Source organism: Zingiber officinale, chromosome 4A (genome assembly GCF_018446385.1).
Source record: "Zingiber officinale cultivar Zhangliang chromosome 4A, Zo_v1.1, whole genome shotgun sequence".
NCBI classification, from domain to species: domain Eukaryota; kingdom Viridiplantae; phylum Streptophyta; class Magnoliopsida; order Zingiberales; family Zingiberaceae; genus Zingiber; species Zingiber officinale.
Genome location: NC_055992.1, coordinates 107,252,211 through 107,270,155, shown reverse-complemented (window position 1 = coordinate 107,270,155; position 17,945 = coordinate 107,252,211). Strand labels below are relative to the sequence as shown.

Sequence of the window (17,945 nt, the reverse complement as noted above, 5' to 3'; positions counted from 1 at the left end):
AACTGACATTTCCTAGCACCCGTCAGACCCAGAAACTTCTATTGCAGTATAAAAAGGGAGGCTTTGTCCCTTACGTAGGTACGCACACTCGTCATTTCTCACTAGTCTTTACTTTTCGTCCTTTCTCTATGCTTTCGGGGAAAAAAGTACCTGACTTGAGCGTCAAAGGGCCTGACCCAGGGACTTTTTCCCTAGTTTCTGATCTCTAATGACTAGTGGAGTCGTCTGAGTGTGTGCAGAGCAACAGCGTCATCGTCCTGGTTGTCTTTCTTTGTCAGTTTCCCGTGCGAACCTCTCCAGGGGTACCAGGTAGATCCAATGCTTCAGCGACTTTCCGTCAACTTCCAGTACACCAAGGTCCGCCTTCATCCGACTCAGCTTCTGGACGGGATCAAATTTGGCGTCGTCTGTAGGAACACAACAGCCTGTTCCGGAACGTGAAGATGGAGAAGTCTGGCCACATCAATGTTACTATGACCGCCGGAGAGTATGAACTTCAAGGAAGCCAAAAGGCGATCGCGGCTTCCGAGAATCAAGCGACCGTCTTGCGACCGCGACAAGTTCCTGTTGAAGCTTCCAAGGAGCCCCTCCCTGTCTCAGATCGGGGCTCTAAAAGAAAGCAGCCTGAGGTATTTCCTCAAATTCCTTATCGTGAGCCTGATGGGGGATATCATCAATCAGAGCCCCAGGGCCACAGTTTCAAGAAAGAGCAGCCACAAGCCTCCATGGCTGAAAGCTCCTTGCCCGGAGACTCTAAGAAGGGGAAGACTCTCATAATACCCGAAGTATTCCCGGAAGATCCGGACGAGAAAGTATCTTTCTCGGCCAGGATTTTAAATGAAAGACTGCCCAAGGGTTATAGAGCCCCGTCGATCAAAGAGTATGACGGGAGCAAAGACCCAGAAGAGCATTTATGAAAGTTTAAAAATGCAGCCCTGCTACATCAGTATAGTGATGCTGTCAAGTGTAGAGTCTTCTTGAATACTCTAGCTGGCTCGGCGTTAAAGTGATTTGATGGGCTACCTCAAGGGTCCGTCACCTGTTTTCTGGACTTCAAGACGGCCTTTCTGCGTCGATTCGCTAGTAGTAAGAAATATCAGAAGATAGATCATTGTCTCTTCGCTCTGAAGCAAGGGTCGGCCGAGTCCTTAAGAAGTTATATCAATCGCTTCAATCAAGTGGCGCAGGATGTTCCCACCGCCACTTCGGAGATTTTGATGAGTGTCTTTTCTCATGGATTGGGAGAGGGAGAATTATTCAGAGATCTCATTAAAAATCTTGTCCGGAATTTTGATGAGATGGTGGAAAAAGCCGCCTGTTACATTAAGGTAGAAGAGGCACAAGCGGCTCGGAGGAAAGCCGAAAGACCACCTCCCTCTACCAACAAGCCGGAGATAAGAGTGCCTCAACCACCTCCTCAACCTCTACCACACGCCCGGGAGGCCAGACCTACTTTCCAGCCCGGACCAGAAATCAGACCCGCGCCTCGAGTTGTAGCTGTGCATGCTCCCCGACCAGGGCCATGGAACAATCGGTACTGCACTTATCATCGGTCTCACACTCATGATACTAATCACTGTTTTCAGTTTGCTCGGGATTCCAAACGGGCTACCGAGATGGGCTTACCGCCGCCCGAGCTAGCCCCTCAGTTAATCAAAATGATGGAAGAGAAACGAGCCACAGCAGGACAAGCCGAGCAATCCCGTCCCGACCTAGCAGGACCCAGTACTCATCAACCTGGTCGGGGGAAGGAGCCGGAAGGATCACAGGAGGCCGAGAACAGAGGTAATGCTGCCGTCAGGGAAATAAACATGATCTCTAGTGGGCCAACTGATGGAGATTCCAGGAGAGCACGCAAGTCACATGTGCGTCGGTTGGAGGTGCATACTGTCGGATGCAGTCAAGAGCAGGTTGTTGGCCCTGTTATCAGCTTCGGGCCTGCAGACCTGGAGGGTCTGGAGTTACCTCATGATGATACCCTCATCATCAAAGCCATCATTGCCAATAGCCGAGTGGTTAGGGTTTTTGTTGACACCGGGAGCTCAGTCAATATTCTATTCAGGACCGCATTCGAGGAGATGCAGATTGATGCTACTGAATTCCAGCCGGTGGCCACATCTCTATATGGATTTACAAGCAATGAGGTGAAGCCAATGGGTCAAATTAAGCTGGCCATCTCTTTGGGCACCGAGCCGTTGGTACGCACGAGGAGGAGCACTTTTATAATGGTGGACTCTCCTTCTTCTTATAATGTTATTTTAGGAAGGCCTGCCTTGCATGAATTTAGGGTTGCTGTGTCAACTTTCCATCAAAAAATCAAATTCCCCATGGCAGAGTAGCTCGGGGAAGTTAAAGGAGAACAAAGGGTCTCTCGCCGATGTTATATCGACATGGTCCGAGTAGAGGCCCGGAAAAATCAAAGGATGCAAGACGAAGGTGTCCATGCTGTTCAAGAAGAGTCTTCGCTTATGGCTAAAGAGCCTATCCCTTGGGAAGAGGTACAATTATACACCGAATTACCCGAAAGTCTGACCCGTGTGGCAAGCGACCTTCCTTCTCCCCTCAAGGAAGAGTTAATTCAATGCCTGATTCGTAACCGGGACGTCTTCTCCTGGTCTACCGAGGAGTTACCCGGGGTCAGGTCGGAGGTAGCCGAGCATAAATTACATCTAATACCAGACTCCCGACCTGTCAAGCAAAAGAAAAGGAACTTCTCGGCTGACCAGAACAAAATAATTAGAGCCGAAGTGGACCAGCTCAGAAAGGCTGGCCATGTTCGAGAAGTACAATTCCCGTCCTGGCTCTCGAATGTAGTGTTAGTGAAGAAGCCCAACAATAAATGGAGGGTATGTATAGATTTTCGAGACCTCAACCGAGCTAGTCCCAAAGATTGTTATCCTCTGCCCCAGATTGATCAAATGGTGGACTCCACGGTCGGCTACGAGAGGATTTGCATGCTGGATGCATATCAAGGGTATCATCAGATACCTTTAGCGGTGGAGGACCAAGAAAAGGTTAGCTTCATTACGGCTGACGGTACTTTCTGTTATACTGTCATGCCCTTTGGTCTTAGGAATGCCGGAGTCATATACCAAAGAATAATGGATAAAATCTTCCGGGAGCAGATCGGGCGCAATGTGGAGGTTTATGTGGACGATATACTTATCAAGTCCCCTTTAGTCGTGAACCTAATTAAAGATGTAGAAGAAACATGCAGGACTCTCCGGCAATATGGGCTGAAGCTGAGCCCCTTGAAGTGTCTGTTTGGAGCTAAGGGAGGAAAATTCTTGGGTTACTTGGTGACTGAGCGAGGGATAGAAGCTAATCCAGAAAAAGTTCAAGCGCTAAGGGATATGCAGCCTCCTTAGAATTTGAAAGAAACTCAGAAGCTGGTCGGCAGAATAACAGCCCTGTCAAGATTCATCTCCAGGTCTGCAGACCGGGCCGCTCCATTCTTTAAGGTGCTCAGGAAGGCCTCCAAATTCCAATGGGATGAAGACTGTACTCGAGCTTTTGAGGAGCTGAAGAAGTACTTGGAGTCTTTGTCATCTTTATTTAAGCCAGTTGTTGGGGAACTCTTATGGGTTTACTTATCTGCCACCCCCGAGGTCGTAGGGGTTGTGCTTGTTAAGGAGCATGACAATGTACAACGACCAGTGTATTTCTTCAGTCATCTATTAAAAGGGGTCGAGACTCGGTACACGGCCCTAGAGAAGTTGGTTTACGGATTGGTCCTTATGGCTCGACGGTTAAGACCCTATTTCTTATCGCATCCTATCACGGTTCTGACCAATAGCACCGTGGGAAGAGCGCTAACTAATGTAGAGTTTGCAGGTCGGCTTATCAAATGGGCAACGGAGTTGGGAGAGTATGACATACAGTATCAGCCGCGCACCGCCATTAAGGCACAGACCTTAGCAGATTTCTTAACAGAAATTCATCAGACCAACTCTGAAAAACCTGGAAGGTCTACGTGGATGGATCGGCTAATCACCAGGGAAGAGGGGTTGGGGTCTTGGTAATATCTCCCCAAGGAGATATACTCCAATTGGCGGTTCGATTGAATTTCCTAGCCACAAATAATGAAGCAGAATACGAGGCTTTGTTGGCAGGACTGCAAGCAGCCCGGCACATAGGGGCAGCCCGGGTAATCATTTATTCAGATTCACAGCTGGTAACTCAGCAAGTGACAGACAACTTTATGATAAATTGTGATAAATTACAAGTATACTGGGAATCCTATGAGAAGATGAAGGAAGAATTCGCAGAGGTCACTGTAACCAAGATACCCAGGTCAGAAAATGAGAGGGTAGATGAGCTAGCAAAGATGGACAGTTCCTTAACCACTTGGGTGTTGGACCGGTCAATGGCGCAAACTTTTCTGATAGCTCAGATAGATCTGCAAAATAATAGAGAAGTAACTATTGATTGGCGGGTGCCCATGATCAACTATCTCAGGCAGGGTATCTTACAGACCAATCCAGAAGAATCACGGCTAATCAGGAAGCAAGTTGATGCTCATGTCATGATCGGAGATCAGCTCTATAAGAGGTCCTTCTCTAGACCCTTACTCAAATGCTTGGGTATAGAGGAGGCCGACCAGGCCTTGCGAGAAATACATCTGGGATGCTGTGGCAGTCATATAGGCGGACGGACCCTATCTCGCAAAGTACTCCTGGCCGGGTATTTTTGGCCTACCTTACAAAGGGATGCTCACAAATTGGTAAATACCTGCTTGTCTTGCCAGAAACATCAAAATTTAACACATCATCCTACGGCTCTGCTAAAAATGTCTATAGTCTCATGTCCTTTTGATCAATGGGGCATGGATATTGTGGGACCATTTCCAATGGCACCAGGTCAAAGACGTTTTTTATTGGTGGCGGTGGATTATTTTTCTAAGTGGGTGGAAGCAGAGGCCTTAGTTCGGATCACAGAAGATGCTGTCATACAATTTCTATGGAAGAACATCCTTTGCAGGTTTGGTATTCCTCATAAATTAGTGTCAGATAATGGAAGGCAATTTCAGGGGTAAAAAATCCAGGCCTCGTGCAAGGGGTTCGGCATCACGCGAGCCTTCACTTCAGTAGCATATCCATAAATTAATGGTCAGACCGAGGTGGTTAACCGAGAGATAGTACGAGGTCTAAAGATTAAGCTGGATCATGTGGGAAGCAATTGGGTGGAGGAGCTGTCAAGCATTTTGTGGACTTATCCTACAACACCAAGAGAAAGTACGGGTCTGACACCATTCCACCTGGTTTATGGCAATGAAGCAGTTGTACCCATAGAAATTGTAGTACCATCAGTCAGAAGGACCTTATATGATGAAGGAAACACAGAGCGGCGGTTAGCTGAGCTGGATCTTATTAGCGAAACCCGTGACAGGACGGCGGCTCGACTGGAGGCTTATCGACAAAGAATGAGGCAAAATTATAATAGAAGAGTGATTCCTCGATTCTTTGGGAAGGAGATCTGGTATGGAAGCAAATCAAGCCCGTGGGAGATGTAACCAAGCTAGCATCGCAGTGGGACGGGCCTTACAAAGTCATCAAAAAATTAGCATCCGGGGCTTATTACTTACAAGATGAACGAGGCAAAAAGCTAGACCGACCCTGGAGCGCTAACTACTTGCAACCTTATTGGGTCTAAAGGAGCACGCCAAGAAGAGTAAGTCGGGCGGTAAGCCGAGCTGTCACTCACCTGATAAACCAGGGTAGCAGACCGGGGAAAAGCATATCGGAAAAAAGTAGAAGAGGATATGAAAGCGGAAATTGTATGTCCTAATACTTTTTGTGGCAAAACTAAGCTAATTTTAGCAAAAGTAAGCCTTATAATGCAAAAGGAAAAATAGCAAAGAACTTTACAAGAAATTGTTAAGTCCTTATATACAAGTAGCCAAGAAAGATCACTTGAAAGGAGCAAAAACTTCATCGGGGATCTCTTTAAGGATTCGATCATGATCTAACAATTCAGGAGGGGGAGCTGAGTTCAGATAGCCTTGTTCATAAAGTTGACGCAGAGCCCCGGCCGCCCCGTAGATAACAAACGTGGAGAAACGTTGTCCAGCTTGTGTACAAAATTCCGGAGAACGCAGGTACAGCGCACAGTTCTGTTGACAGCAATCATTCTCTCCTTCTTTGTAAATAGCCAGAGCTGTTGATGCCCCTTCTATAGTAGCCCGAGCCTGAGACAGTTCATTTCGGGCGGCTAATAGTTCTGCTGCTTGGGATGTCAATTGAGCCTCCTGGGATTTCAACTTCTTGTCTTGTTCTTGCGCTAAAGTCTCGGCGGCGCACAACTTTTGAGCCAATTGGTCCATAGCTCGCTGATGCTCCAAAGCTTGCTGGTCCATGAGCTGCTGGTGTACCACCTCCACTTGGCTTTTTTCTTCCTTAAGGTCCTTAAGCTTTTGGTCAGATATCGTCAAGGATACCTCCAGGCTATTCTTCTTTTTGGTTAATGCCTTTATTTTAGCTCTCAAGGCGTAACTAGCCTGCGTCGGGTTATTCAGTTGAAGCTCCAGTTCAGTTACTTTGTCCTGCAGCATCTTATGTTGACGATGAATGGCATAGAAAGATTGATTTACTGTCAAGGACTCTGCACAGGTCTGGAACATAGGAGAAACATCTGATGAGAATGAAGAATATATTAGTTGCAGCAAATAATCGGGGAATCTGATCTTTATATATAGCTCAGAGAATCTATCCATTTGGGCAAGAGGTGGCAAAAGTTCCATCTGATGTTTACTTTCGTCCCACACAATGGCCAGGCGACCTTTCAATGTCAAGCAACTGGTAGGAACATCACGCCGAGATTGTAGCCCAGCCTCAGAAGGAGTGGTGGTACGATAGTAAAGAGGAGCAAGTGGAGGCGGTTGTGAAGGCCCTGCGGCGGAGCTGGAAGGCCCAGCAGCTGACCCAGAAGGAGCTGATGGAGGCACAAGAGATGACCCCGGAGGCGAGGTAGCTGGCGGAGAACGACGTGAGGGAGCGGCCTCGGTGCTTTGGTGCTGCGGTGACGTAGAAGGTTGAGCTGGAGGAGAAGGTTGAGCAGTGGGAGGCTCAACTAGAATCGCGGTGGGATTTGGTGGAACATCTACCTGGCTCGGGACAGGAGGCAGAGTCACAATAGGAGGTGGAGGAGAGGCAGCTGCAACTAGAGGAGGAGAAGGGAGAGAGGACGGGCCTGAGTCTGACACAGGATTAGGGGCTCGGCGTCGACGTCTCTGAGCCAACGACTAATCATCCGAATCAGAATCATCAGAATGTAGCCGAGCCCTACGTCTAGAAGAAGAAGGGGCATTCTGGCTCAGGCGATCATTAGCAACATGGGCTTGACGAGCTACCTGATACGCCTCCCTAAAAGCAGGGCGGGCGTAGGGAACATTGTCTGATCTTCGACTTAGGCCCATACCAGGTATATAAGTAGCTCAGGGAGGATTAACTGATTGGAGGGGAGTCGGGGTCATAGGCCGGGTTGTACGTGGGGCCCGGGGGCGAACAGGGGTGGCAGGTCGGGGTGGATGCGCAGTCCGGGGGCAAGTAGGGCGAGCCAAGGGGGTAGGTCGGACACCAGAAGACCCTCGTCGAGCAGGTCGGGGTGGAGAATTGGCCAGGGAAGCCCCATCGATTGAAGTCGAAGACGAGTAAGGAAGTGCTCTTCTTTGTAAAATGACTCGACCCCGCCTCATGGTTTCCATGTCACTCAGAGGAAGAGGCTGAACCTCTGAGACATGGGTTAAGACTTCAGCTACACAGGATAAAGTAGGAGGTCAGGGGCAATAGAAAAAACAAAATATTTTTAAAGCGGGGACGGAACTAAGAGGGAAGCTTACCCAGGGAATGAGGCGTATCCGGAGTAAGAAAGCTCAGGCGGAAGTAGGCCAGTAACTCCTCAGACAATAAGCGGGTTAAGTTTAATTACCAGCCCGCTAGGCGAGAGGAAGCCTCTATATAGGAGGTATCGAGATGAAAATCCTCCAGCGGCGGGCTCGGGGGAAGTGAAGGTTGTCATCGCAAAGGCCACTCCACCTCCTGAGGGAATCGAATGAAGAAAAATTTATTCCTCCAACTTGGGTCAGAAGGCGGCAGGGGCGAGAAAAAAACAGTTTGAAGGCGAGGCTGGAAGCAGAAGGTGCCTTCTTCCTATTGCCGGAGGGTGAAAAAGCAATGGAACAAGTGGGCGGACCAGGACAATTCGTAAACGTCGCAAAGTACCACGAAGCCGCAAAGGAGTCTTATAGAATTCGGCGTCAACTGTCCTAGAGGAATATTGAAATGGCGGCACACATCCGAAAAGAAGGGGTGCAAGGGAAGACGAAGGCTGGCCACGAAGTTCTCTTTAAAGAAAGTGCAATATCCATGGAGAGGATCAAAGAATCGATGTATCCCGGTAGGAATGACCACATGCGCATTATCCCCGACTCCGTAGGTATAGAGCAGGTCATCCCAATCCAATTCATCGAAAGTAGATGAACCAGGGTAGTACACCGCCGCTAAAGAAGGAAGAAAAGAGGGGACGCCATGAGAAAAGAAATGGAAGGAAAGAAAAAAGGATCGAGCAGGGAGCTAGCAACGCAAAAGCAAAGGTTCGGAAATGATACTGGACTCCAGTGGAAGGAAGAGGAAGACGGGCCAAGCCTAGAGGTGAAGCTTGAGGAGATTATTTATAGCCGCCAAGCAGAGGGACAGTTTCGTTAGAATATCATCCATCGGAGCAAAATAATTGGCGGGAACAAAGAGAACCGATGGATCTTCCTTGAAAATAACGCCCAAGGGTTTATTTGGAAAAGTACCGGCATGAAATACGAGGAGACGGATCTCGGGAAAAGACGCAGCAGTTGCTTTATTGAAAAATGCCTTTGCATTCCCGGTTTGGGCTTAACCATTAATTAATTTTTCGGTCTGAAGTTATCCTGACCTGGAGTATAGATGAAAGAATAGATTGGAAAATATGACCGAGCCAGGGCCGTCAGCAAAGGAGAGCAAGTTGCGCAGGTCGGGATATAAGCGCAGATCGGGCAAGTGGTTAAGCTTAGTTAAGTGGTCCACAGAAGAAAGGAAAATAGGTTGGAGTAAGAGGAGGATTCTCGGCCGGGAGCAAATAAGACGATCTAGAAAGCTAAAGCACATGTTCTCTTGGTTGTGGGTCATATTGGTCGGGTAATATACAATGCAACTGAGAAGTGGGTTAACATTACATACCGTAATAGAATCAAAAACCAAGGGTCATGCCATATCATAAAGGTGAGAGAATAAAAAACTAAGGGTCATGAAAAAACAGTTCACAGAGAAGGCAAATCCATAATTACATAGTAAATAGATTGAGTAAAGGGGTGATAGCGTTAAGTTTACATTAAGACCCACATCCTGGATCATTGTTAGCAGGGGGCTCGGGGGGGCCAGACGCACAATCAGCAGGAGGCTCGGGGAGGAGGAACAAGTCGTCATCATCTTTAAAAGAAGGAAGCGATTCGTCTGGAATCTCTCTCATCAGGCTGGCAGTATTTAAGAAGTCTTCTGAAGGGGCAGCGCGAAACAGATCCTATTCAAACATTTGTCGAGTCCCGCCAGCCGCGCCACAACAGAGCATGAGATTCATCAAACCCCCTATCTTCCTCAGGAAGAAGGGGGAGGAGATGTATGCTTGCCTGTATGCTCATAGACGACCCACTTCTCCCGCCTGGTAGTCAGACAACTATGCCTGGACCTTCTCCATATCAGCTCTAGCCTTTTCTGCATCAGCCCGGGCCAGAGTCAAATTTTGTTGACCCTGAGAAACATTCTCTTGAGCTTTCAGAAGGTCGGCCTGCATTGATCTAATGGTCACTTGGCTGGCCTCCCATTGGCTGTGAAGGGTCTTTTCCCGATCTGAATTAGAGGCCAGCTGACCCTGGACATCAGTTAAAGTCTTTTGAAGGGCTTCCCTGGTTTCCTGCAGACTCACTAATTGAGAGTCCTTTTCATCCATTTCCGCTACCAGCGAGTGACGCCTCTCTGCCTCAGAAGTTAATTTGGACTCTCTAGTCCGAAGAGCCACTTCCAAAGTCTTAATTTTGTCGAAAGCCGCATGAGAAATGTTGCGGGCGGACTCTGCAGACTCCCCAATCAGTCGAAGATAACTCGCTAAATTCCCAGGGGTCAGGTTTAGAGGATCTCGGGGAGTTAGCGGCTGCTCTAACTCCTGAAGACGAGCCTTCAATACTTCGTTCTCCTTCTGCAAGCGAGTGGCGTATTGAATGACGCTCAAATTAGCAGAACATGCATGTGTTAGATAAAGGAAGAAAGATTACAAAAGATTCTAGCAGAGGAGCGTTGATGCAAGAAGACTTACAGAAATAATCTGGTAAGCCGCTTGATCTAGCCCCGCCATCGGGGGATTCTTCCAAAACTTCCGGTTGTCTGAGCGCCAGGACGCCACTAAATCGCCCTGTAGTTCAATCAGGGCTATAGGGGGAGGAGCCCCTTCAGCAGTTTCTTCAGCGACATCTGACCCTGTGGAGGAAGGCAGGCGCCAAGAGTCAATAAAGGAATACTTCTTGCGAATTTTCCTTCGAGACTGAGAAGTTGAGGCGGGAGCGGCTAACAGAAGGGAGGCAGATTGCGTTGCAGAACTCCCGGGCTGGTCCATTAAAGGAAGGCGTAGCTGCCCGGGAGAGGAGGCTTTAGCGGGAAAAGGGGTCTAATCGGAAGTTATAGCCCGACCGGGGGTCGGGGCTGATATGTGAGGCGACATAATGGGAACTTCCGACCCCAAAGCAATCTCCCGGTCAGGAGAAACAGCCCTGGCTTCCGAAGAATGGGGAGTAGCAACGGAGCAATGACCAGGAAGAGGGGGAGGTGACGCCTGAGTTGCTGGAGTAACCTTCTTCCTCTTACGCTGGAGCTTTAGACATTTGGCCGGCGGGGGAGATGCAACCCGCTCTTCCTCGACCTGCTCTACAGTGGCCAGGTCCTCTACAGGAGCCACATTCAGATGAAGGGCCAAGGAAGCTTCTTCCTGGATCAGCGCAGGTGGGGTTAGCTGAGAGGCGGAAGGAGCAGACTGCGAGTCAGACGGAACAGACCGGGAGGACGCCGCTAAGCCCTTCCCAAGATCAGCACTTAAAGTTTTCAAAACGGTGAAGGATTGCCGTTTTACGTCTGAAGAGTAAGCCCGCAGCATGGTAGCCTCTGCAGAGTGAAAGAATGATACCTCAGTTAGCGAAGAATAGCATGGAGGAAAACAGGGTCTTACCAAATGGAGCCCCTATCTCCGTCTGAATGGGCCTGAGCCCAAACAAATACAGAAAGCCTTCCAACAGTAATACAGAAAAGCGAACACTCGCGCCTTGAAGCTTTTCTGAAGCAGCATTACAGGAAGGCTGGTGTTGATGTATAGGGAGGTTGAAAGGGATGTCAGAGCACCACTGGGTTGGCCCGATCAGGGGCTCGGGGGATCTAATAAAAAAGAAGCGAGATTTGTTGGTTGCTACTCGGAAAACCCAATGGCTCCACTGTACAAAAATTTTGTACGTGATCTGAACCTTTCCTAGCTACCATGTGTTCTTTTAAGTTAAACTTGTATCTCCTGCGGAACTTAACACGTTTGATTCCAAGTTTAACTTATATGTTCTTTTAGGTTTAGATTTGGATCTCCTGCGGAACTTAACACGTTTGATCCAAATCACCTAGGTTATAAATTCAATTAAATATTAGTTTCCAAAATTGGCTTCCAGTACTGCATAGCGAGGCACTTGGCCTTCTTGGATATGGGAGCAACCACCACCGACTAGACAAAGCCTTTTAAGGAAAGTTAATATTTAATTTCCTTATATAACTCTAGGTTAACCAAAAGGAACAATCAAATCACAAGGAAAAAAGAGAAAGAACACAACATCGAAATTAAATTCGAAAAACAAGAATCGAATGCCTCTTGTATTTGGTATTTATACAAAGAAAAATTAACTAGTATGATGCAGAAATTAAATACTAGTTATACCTCTTCCTTGTATGCTAAAAACCTCGAGATCTTCTGCCGTATCCCTCGCCTCCTCTTAGACGTCGTGTGGGCGACGATCCTTCAAGATGAACACCACCCGGAAAGCTTCTCCTCCTTCTCTAGAATTCGGCCACCACCACCACAAAGGAGCAAAATAGAGCAAAGGGAAGAGAGGGAGAGGGGCCGACCACTTGATGATCTCCAACAACACAATATCAATTGTTATGTTTTCCAAGGCCTCCCCTTCCCCCCTTTTTATATTAGTTTCCCAACGGAAAATTATGGAAAGAGTTTTATAAAAAATTAGACTCATTCCTATTTCCTTTTAATTTTTTATTTTTCTTTCCTTTTAATTAATCAATCCTAGATTGATTTATTAATTAAACAACTATTTGTTGATGTTTAATTATTTGATCGGCCCCTTGCTTGGGCACCAAGCAAGGTGGTCGGCCACTTATTAAAAGGGAAAGAAAGAAAATTTTTTTTTTATAAAATTTAAAAGAAGAAAAATTCTAATAAAATTTTACAAACTATCTTTTTTTCTAATGTGGATATTAAAAGGAAAGTTTTAAAATTTAAAACCAAGTTTTAAAATTTAAAACACCTCTAATAATATTTCTTTTTAAAAGAAAGTTTTATAAATTTTACAACTCTTTTTTAAAACCTTGTGGCCTAATTTAAATTAGGAAAATTTTATAAATTTTTAAAATCTCTCTTTTTACAAATTGTAAATATCTGAGGAAATTTAAAAATTCAAAAACAACCTTCCTAATTTAAATATTGCAGCCGACCCCCTTGCCCAAGGCAAGGGCCGACCACTTCTAGAGAATATGTGACCGGCCATTGCTTGGTCACCAAGCAATGAACCGACCCCTTCTTGGACACCAAGATAGACTTTTCTTTGGATGGACTTGATGTTTTATTGAGGCTACAACAGGGACCTAAAGGATAAATTGGTTTTGGCCTTCCGATGAGCTTGAGTATCCCGTGCTCGCCCCGAACCCACAACTCAAGTTCATCGATAATAACTCATTCCACTAGAGAGTTATTACCGCACTACCGCACCAATCCCAAATTATATTATGGGCTCCTTTTTATCATGAGTGTGTTAGTCTCCCTGTGTTTAAGATTACGAATGTCTACTAATTAAGTGAGTTACTGACAACTCATTTAATTAATATCTAGCTCCAAGAGTAGTACCACCCAACTTTATTGTCATGTTGGAGTAGGTCCACCTGCAGGGTTTAACATGACAATCCTTATGAGCTCCTCTTGGGGGCATTCTCAACCTAGATAACTAGGACACAGATTCCTTCTATAATCAACAACACATACTATAAGTAATATCATTTCCCAACTTATCGGGCATATTGATTTATCGAGCTAAACCTCACCCTTTGATAAGTCAAATAAATAAATATTAAATATACATGCTTGTTATTATATTAGGATTAAGAGCACACACTTCCATAATAACTAGGATCTAGTTCTTTTACTAAGTCAGTACAAAAAGAACTTACCTAAATGATCCTACTCAATATACTTAAAGTGTATCAGTGTAATTTATTAGTCAAGATAAACTAATACTTAATTACACTACGTCTATTCTGATGGTTTGTTCCTTTCTATCTTAGTCGTGAGCAACTGTTTATAATTTATATAGAACAGACAACATGATCTTCTAAGTGTGACTCCACACTCCATGTTATCTACTATATAAATTAATTGAACAATTATATTTAACAAATAAATGTAAACATTTGACCAATGTGATTCTTTATTTCAAAATAAATGTATACAAAAGCTAAACTTTTAAGTATACACTCCAACAGGGACATCCCAGCCAAGGATAATAGGTATACATACAGGTCTGGACATAGACCTGGCGTGCATGTCGGAATATCCAAGCCAAGGATAACAGGTATGGACTTAGACCTGGGTTACAGGTCTGGGCATACAAGCCCAGGATAACGGTAAATAGAAGCAGGTCGGGAGACAGACCTGGCGTACAGGTCGGGACATGCAAGCCAAGGATTATAGGGAGCAAACGCAGGTCAGGACACAGATTAGTTAGGCATGTCAGAACGAACAAGCTATGGATAAGTAGTGGATCTAATCAGGTCAGGATGTATACCCAGCGAAGTACTACAGGACAAACAAGTCAAGGAATCGTAACCACTTGTCAGATAATGTCAGAGAACAATCAAGGTGTCCGGGAATATGCTAATAGTCGGGACGCACACCGTCTTCGGTCTTGCCGCCATCCTATCAGGAAGAGCCACGTGTCAACATCCGCTAGACAAAGCCTGACAGCCGACATTTCCTGGCATCCGTCAGACCCAGAAATTTCCATTGCAGTATAAAAAGGGAGGCTTTGTCCCTTACGCAGGTACGCACACTCGTCATTTCTCACTAGTCTTTACTTTTCGTCCTTTCTCTGTGCTTTTTGGGGAAAAAATACCTGACTTGAGTGACGGAGGACCTGACCCAGGGACTTTTTCCTTGGTTTTTGGTCTCTAACGACTGGTGGGCTCGTCTGAGTGTGCGTAGAGCAACAGCGTCATCATCCTGGTTGTCTTTCTTCATCAGTTGCCCGTGCGAACCTCTCCAGGGGGTACCAGGTAGATCCAACGTTTTAACGACTTTCCGTCAACTTCCAGTACACCAAGGTCCGCCTTCATCCGACTCAGCTTCCGGACGGGATCAAATATTATTGTATTTTAAATTTAATTTCTTTTATTTTGAACTTTACCGTACTGGAAAAAAACTAATTATTTTGAACCTTTCTATTCCACTCCCGATTTAAACAATAATCATGGATGAAATGAAGCAAGTCGAGTGAAAGAGAGGATTTTAGAAACTAAAGGGATGCATATTTGGTGAATTGTTTTCCAAAATAAGTTGATTTTTTTTTTAATATTTAGTAAAATTAAATTTGATAGATTATTAAAATAAATTAATAAAATCCACAATACTGGACTAGGATTAACTTTTCTTAAACGTACCAGAAGATGAGGATTGACCGAGGATGAAGAACGTTACTGCTGCTGTTTTCAGGAAACGAGAAAGAAAGAGCTGCATCTGCCCGATGGAAGCTTAAGAACTTAATGATCCTCCGTTGCTTTCATCTGCAATCTAATCTGTTGTATTACCTTTTAGAGTTGTTATAAGTCCTAACGAAAGGTCTCAATCTAATGCCTTGAATTTCAAATTTTGATCAAGTCTAGTCAATTTACTTGCCTATTTGAAAATAATTGAGTATGTAAGTCAACAATTTGACAACGACCTGTTTGAAAATTAACAACATGGAGTCAGTGCCAAAATACTTGGGTTAATAGTGTATGGCTATAATATTAGGAAATATATATATATATAAACTAAAGCTCTTATGTTTCAAAACAATCGAAATAAGACACTATTTTAGATGAGATACATTATTTTGACATGTTTTTTTTTAATGATAATGAAAATAAAGAAGAACTATTTTAATTTTTTGTAATATAATAGAAGGTTGAGTAAGGATTAAATTCTCATTTGCGATATCGTCACTGCTTTAACAAATTGGAGAGTTGAGAATGGCTCACTATATTTTAACAAATTGTCAACATCTGATTAATTAGAAAAATAAATGAAAACAACATGGAATCGACGACTCAGTCCCGAAAATAACTGATTTAATTACAATATTCTTATGGAGAACGACACTGTTTTTTTTTTTTTAAAAAGTCTTTTCATCTGTAACTCTTTGTCTACATTTACAAAAGTAATCTTATAATATTCCACAAGCTTAGCTGAGTTGATAAGTGATAAATTGATTATCACATTACGTCTTAGGATCAATTCTTGGAGGGTAAATCTTTGCAACTCATGTAAAATTTATCTCATATGTCATTTGCCTTTTAAGTCATCATGATTTATCTTTTCCGTGTTGCTCCTGGAACGGACTAACAGGGGCATTAGAGGAAACGTATTCACCTTTTTACCACATTTATCACAAAAGTAACCTTATTCTTTTAAATCTTTATCTCCTCTTAAAATCCAAATGAAAACCAAATCCAAATTTGGTTATCCTTGTTAAAAATTTGAATGAAAAAGGAGTGGCAAAAAACGAAGACTCCATTATGTGCCAACACAACCAGTAGCTAAACATCTATAAAAGTCATCTCTGGTCAATTTTGATAATATCTTTTGTTTTGATGTTGTTAAAGTAATTTTATCGGATTATAACTATTATAACATGGACAATTCCACTCTCATTAATACTAATAACATTATATTGTACCAACTAGGAATTATAATTGCTATAATATATAGATAGTATATTTTTTATCATTAATAGTTAATATTTTGTTATAACAACTAAAAATAGTAGTTACTACAATATAAATTGTTTATTTCTAATAGATATTAATTATTGTGTAATATTACTTCTAAAAAAAATATCAATTTTGTGACAAATTTTATAAAAAAATTTGTTGCAAAAAAAAACAATGTAATGAAGTTTGCAATGAATTTTTTTTCGTCGCAAATATGTTATAACAAAAGTTTGTGACGAAAAAATAGAAATTCATTTCAATTCAATGATGAAAAAAATTTTCGTCCTTAATTTACGACAAAAAAGATTTTTGTCACAAATTCTGAAATTTTGTAACCAGCAACTTTATTGCAAATTCTGATATTTTCAAACAGACAAATTCCAAACATCAAACAAATTTCACATACAAATTAAGTTAATCTTACAACCCAAATTCCAAATAGAACTAAGAAATCATATACAAAGTTAGTCTTACAACACAAACAAATTTCAAACAAAGTTAATCAATCAGATAAACAAAAGATCAGACAATTTAACAATGGTCACAGCTAAGTTTCATCTTCTTTTTCTTGGTTAGTTTTTTCTTCATGCTCCTCACGTTTCCTCCTCATCTTCTTTACCTACGATAGAAAATAAACAAATAAAAAGTAAGATTTTTAGCAAGAAAATGCATAGTGTAATAAATTAACACAAAACTAATGAAAATTTTCTGGAATAATTATTCTGTAGTTTTTTTAAAATTAATCTCAACCTCACACAATATTTATACATCCAATTAGGCAACCTATAAACTACGCCACCAAAAGGGTTTCAGTAGTTGCGTCCACGCCATCAATCGCCCTGCTCATAGCTTCCTGGAAGAGCGCCTCGTTCCAATCGTAACTCTGCACCACCAAAAGATTTATTTTAGCAGAGACGGCTAAGACAAGAAATATGAAGTTTACTCTCATTGTATATAATATGTAGCTTCTTGGAAGGTCCAAATTGGATTGCAATGGTCCATTACATCAGCCATGCATGCAAGTTGTAGTACTCTCACTAAAATTATTGGCCTTTCCTCCATTGACTTGCTAAACTTATCAGAAACTCTCTCTACTCTCCTCATGGATACGATTCGGTCAAAAAACAGAAGAAAAAGTGGATTAATGGACGGAAACTACTTGGCAATCGCCATGGATGAGCTATTTCTTCAACTGTAGTCTTTTGATATATTCTTGGCTAATTAACTGCTCTATTTTGTTGTAAACTATACATCCTTAACTAGTTTTTGTACCTTAATCTGTAACTTCAGATTTGCTCATCTGGGGGAGTATGCACGAGCATCCACTGAAGCTATGCTCACAACCCTCATCCCTCTCAGGCATTCCAGAACATGCAGGATCAAGTTCACGATGTTGCATTCTACTCGCACAGCTATCTTGTTGTGGATTTGCTCCAACTGCGAGCATGACTCTTCTGAGCCTAATTTCAGGACTTCAACCTGAACGTTGCCTGACTTGTTGCCTTCTACCCTCCCCTTGTTTGGCAGACTTTCTTTTGGAAAAAGAGTAAGCAGTGGTCAAACATCACAAGACATGAGATTGCAACCCAGCAAAACATCTTAATTAGTCTAGAGAGGATTAGCTTTTCACACATTGAGGGGCACAAC

The 17,945-nt window shown here is 43.6% G+C and overlaps 1 protein-coding gene and 1 long non-coding RNA gene across 2 annotated transcripts in view; both read right to left on the bottom strand.

The window, feature by feature from the left end:
• LOC121970481 (G-type lectin S-receptor-like serine/threonine-protein kinase At4g27290) overlaps window positions 1–15,106 on the bottom strand; it is a 40,591-nt gene extending 25,485 nt beyond the window's left edge. Inside the window, exon 1 of the mRNA XM_042521241.1 lies at window positions 14,988–15,106. Within this exon, the coding sequence (XP_042377175.1) occupies window positions 14,988–15,063 (76 nt within the window). The 5' untranslated portion in view covers window positions 15,064–15,106. The remainder of the gene's footprint in view (window positions 1–14,987) is intronic.
• Window positions 15,107–17,046: 1,940 nt separating this feature from the next.
• Window positions 17,047–17,704, bottom strand: LOC121973524. Its single transcript, XR_006109647.1, has 2 exons — window positions 17,571–17,704; window positions 17,047–17,181 (listed from the first exon to the last, which is right to left on the bottom strand). It is a non-coding gene; the product is annotated as an uncharacterized LOC121973524 (long non-coding RNA).
• Window positions 17,705–17,945: the final 241 nt, after the last annotated feature.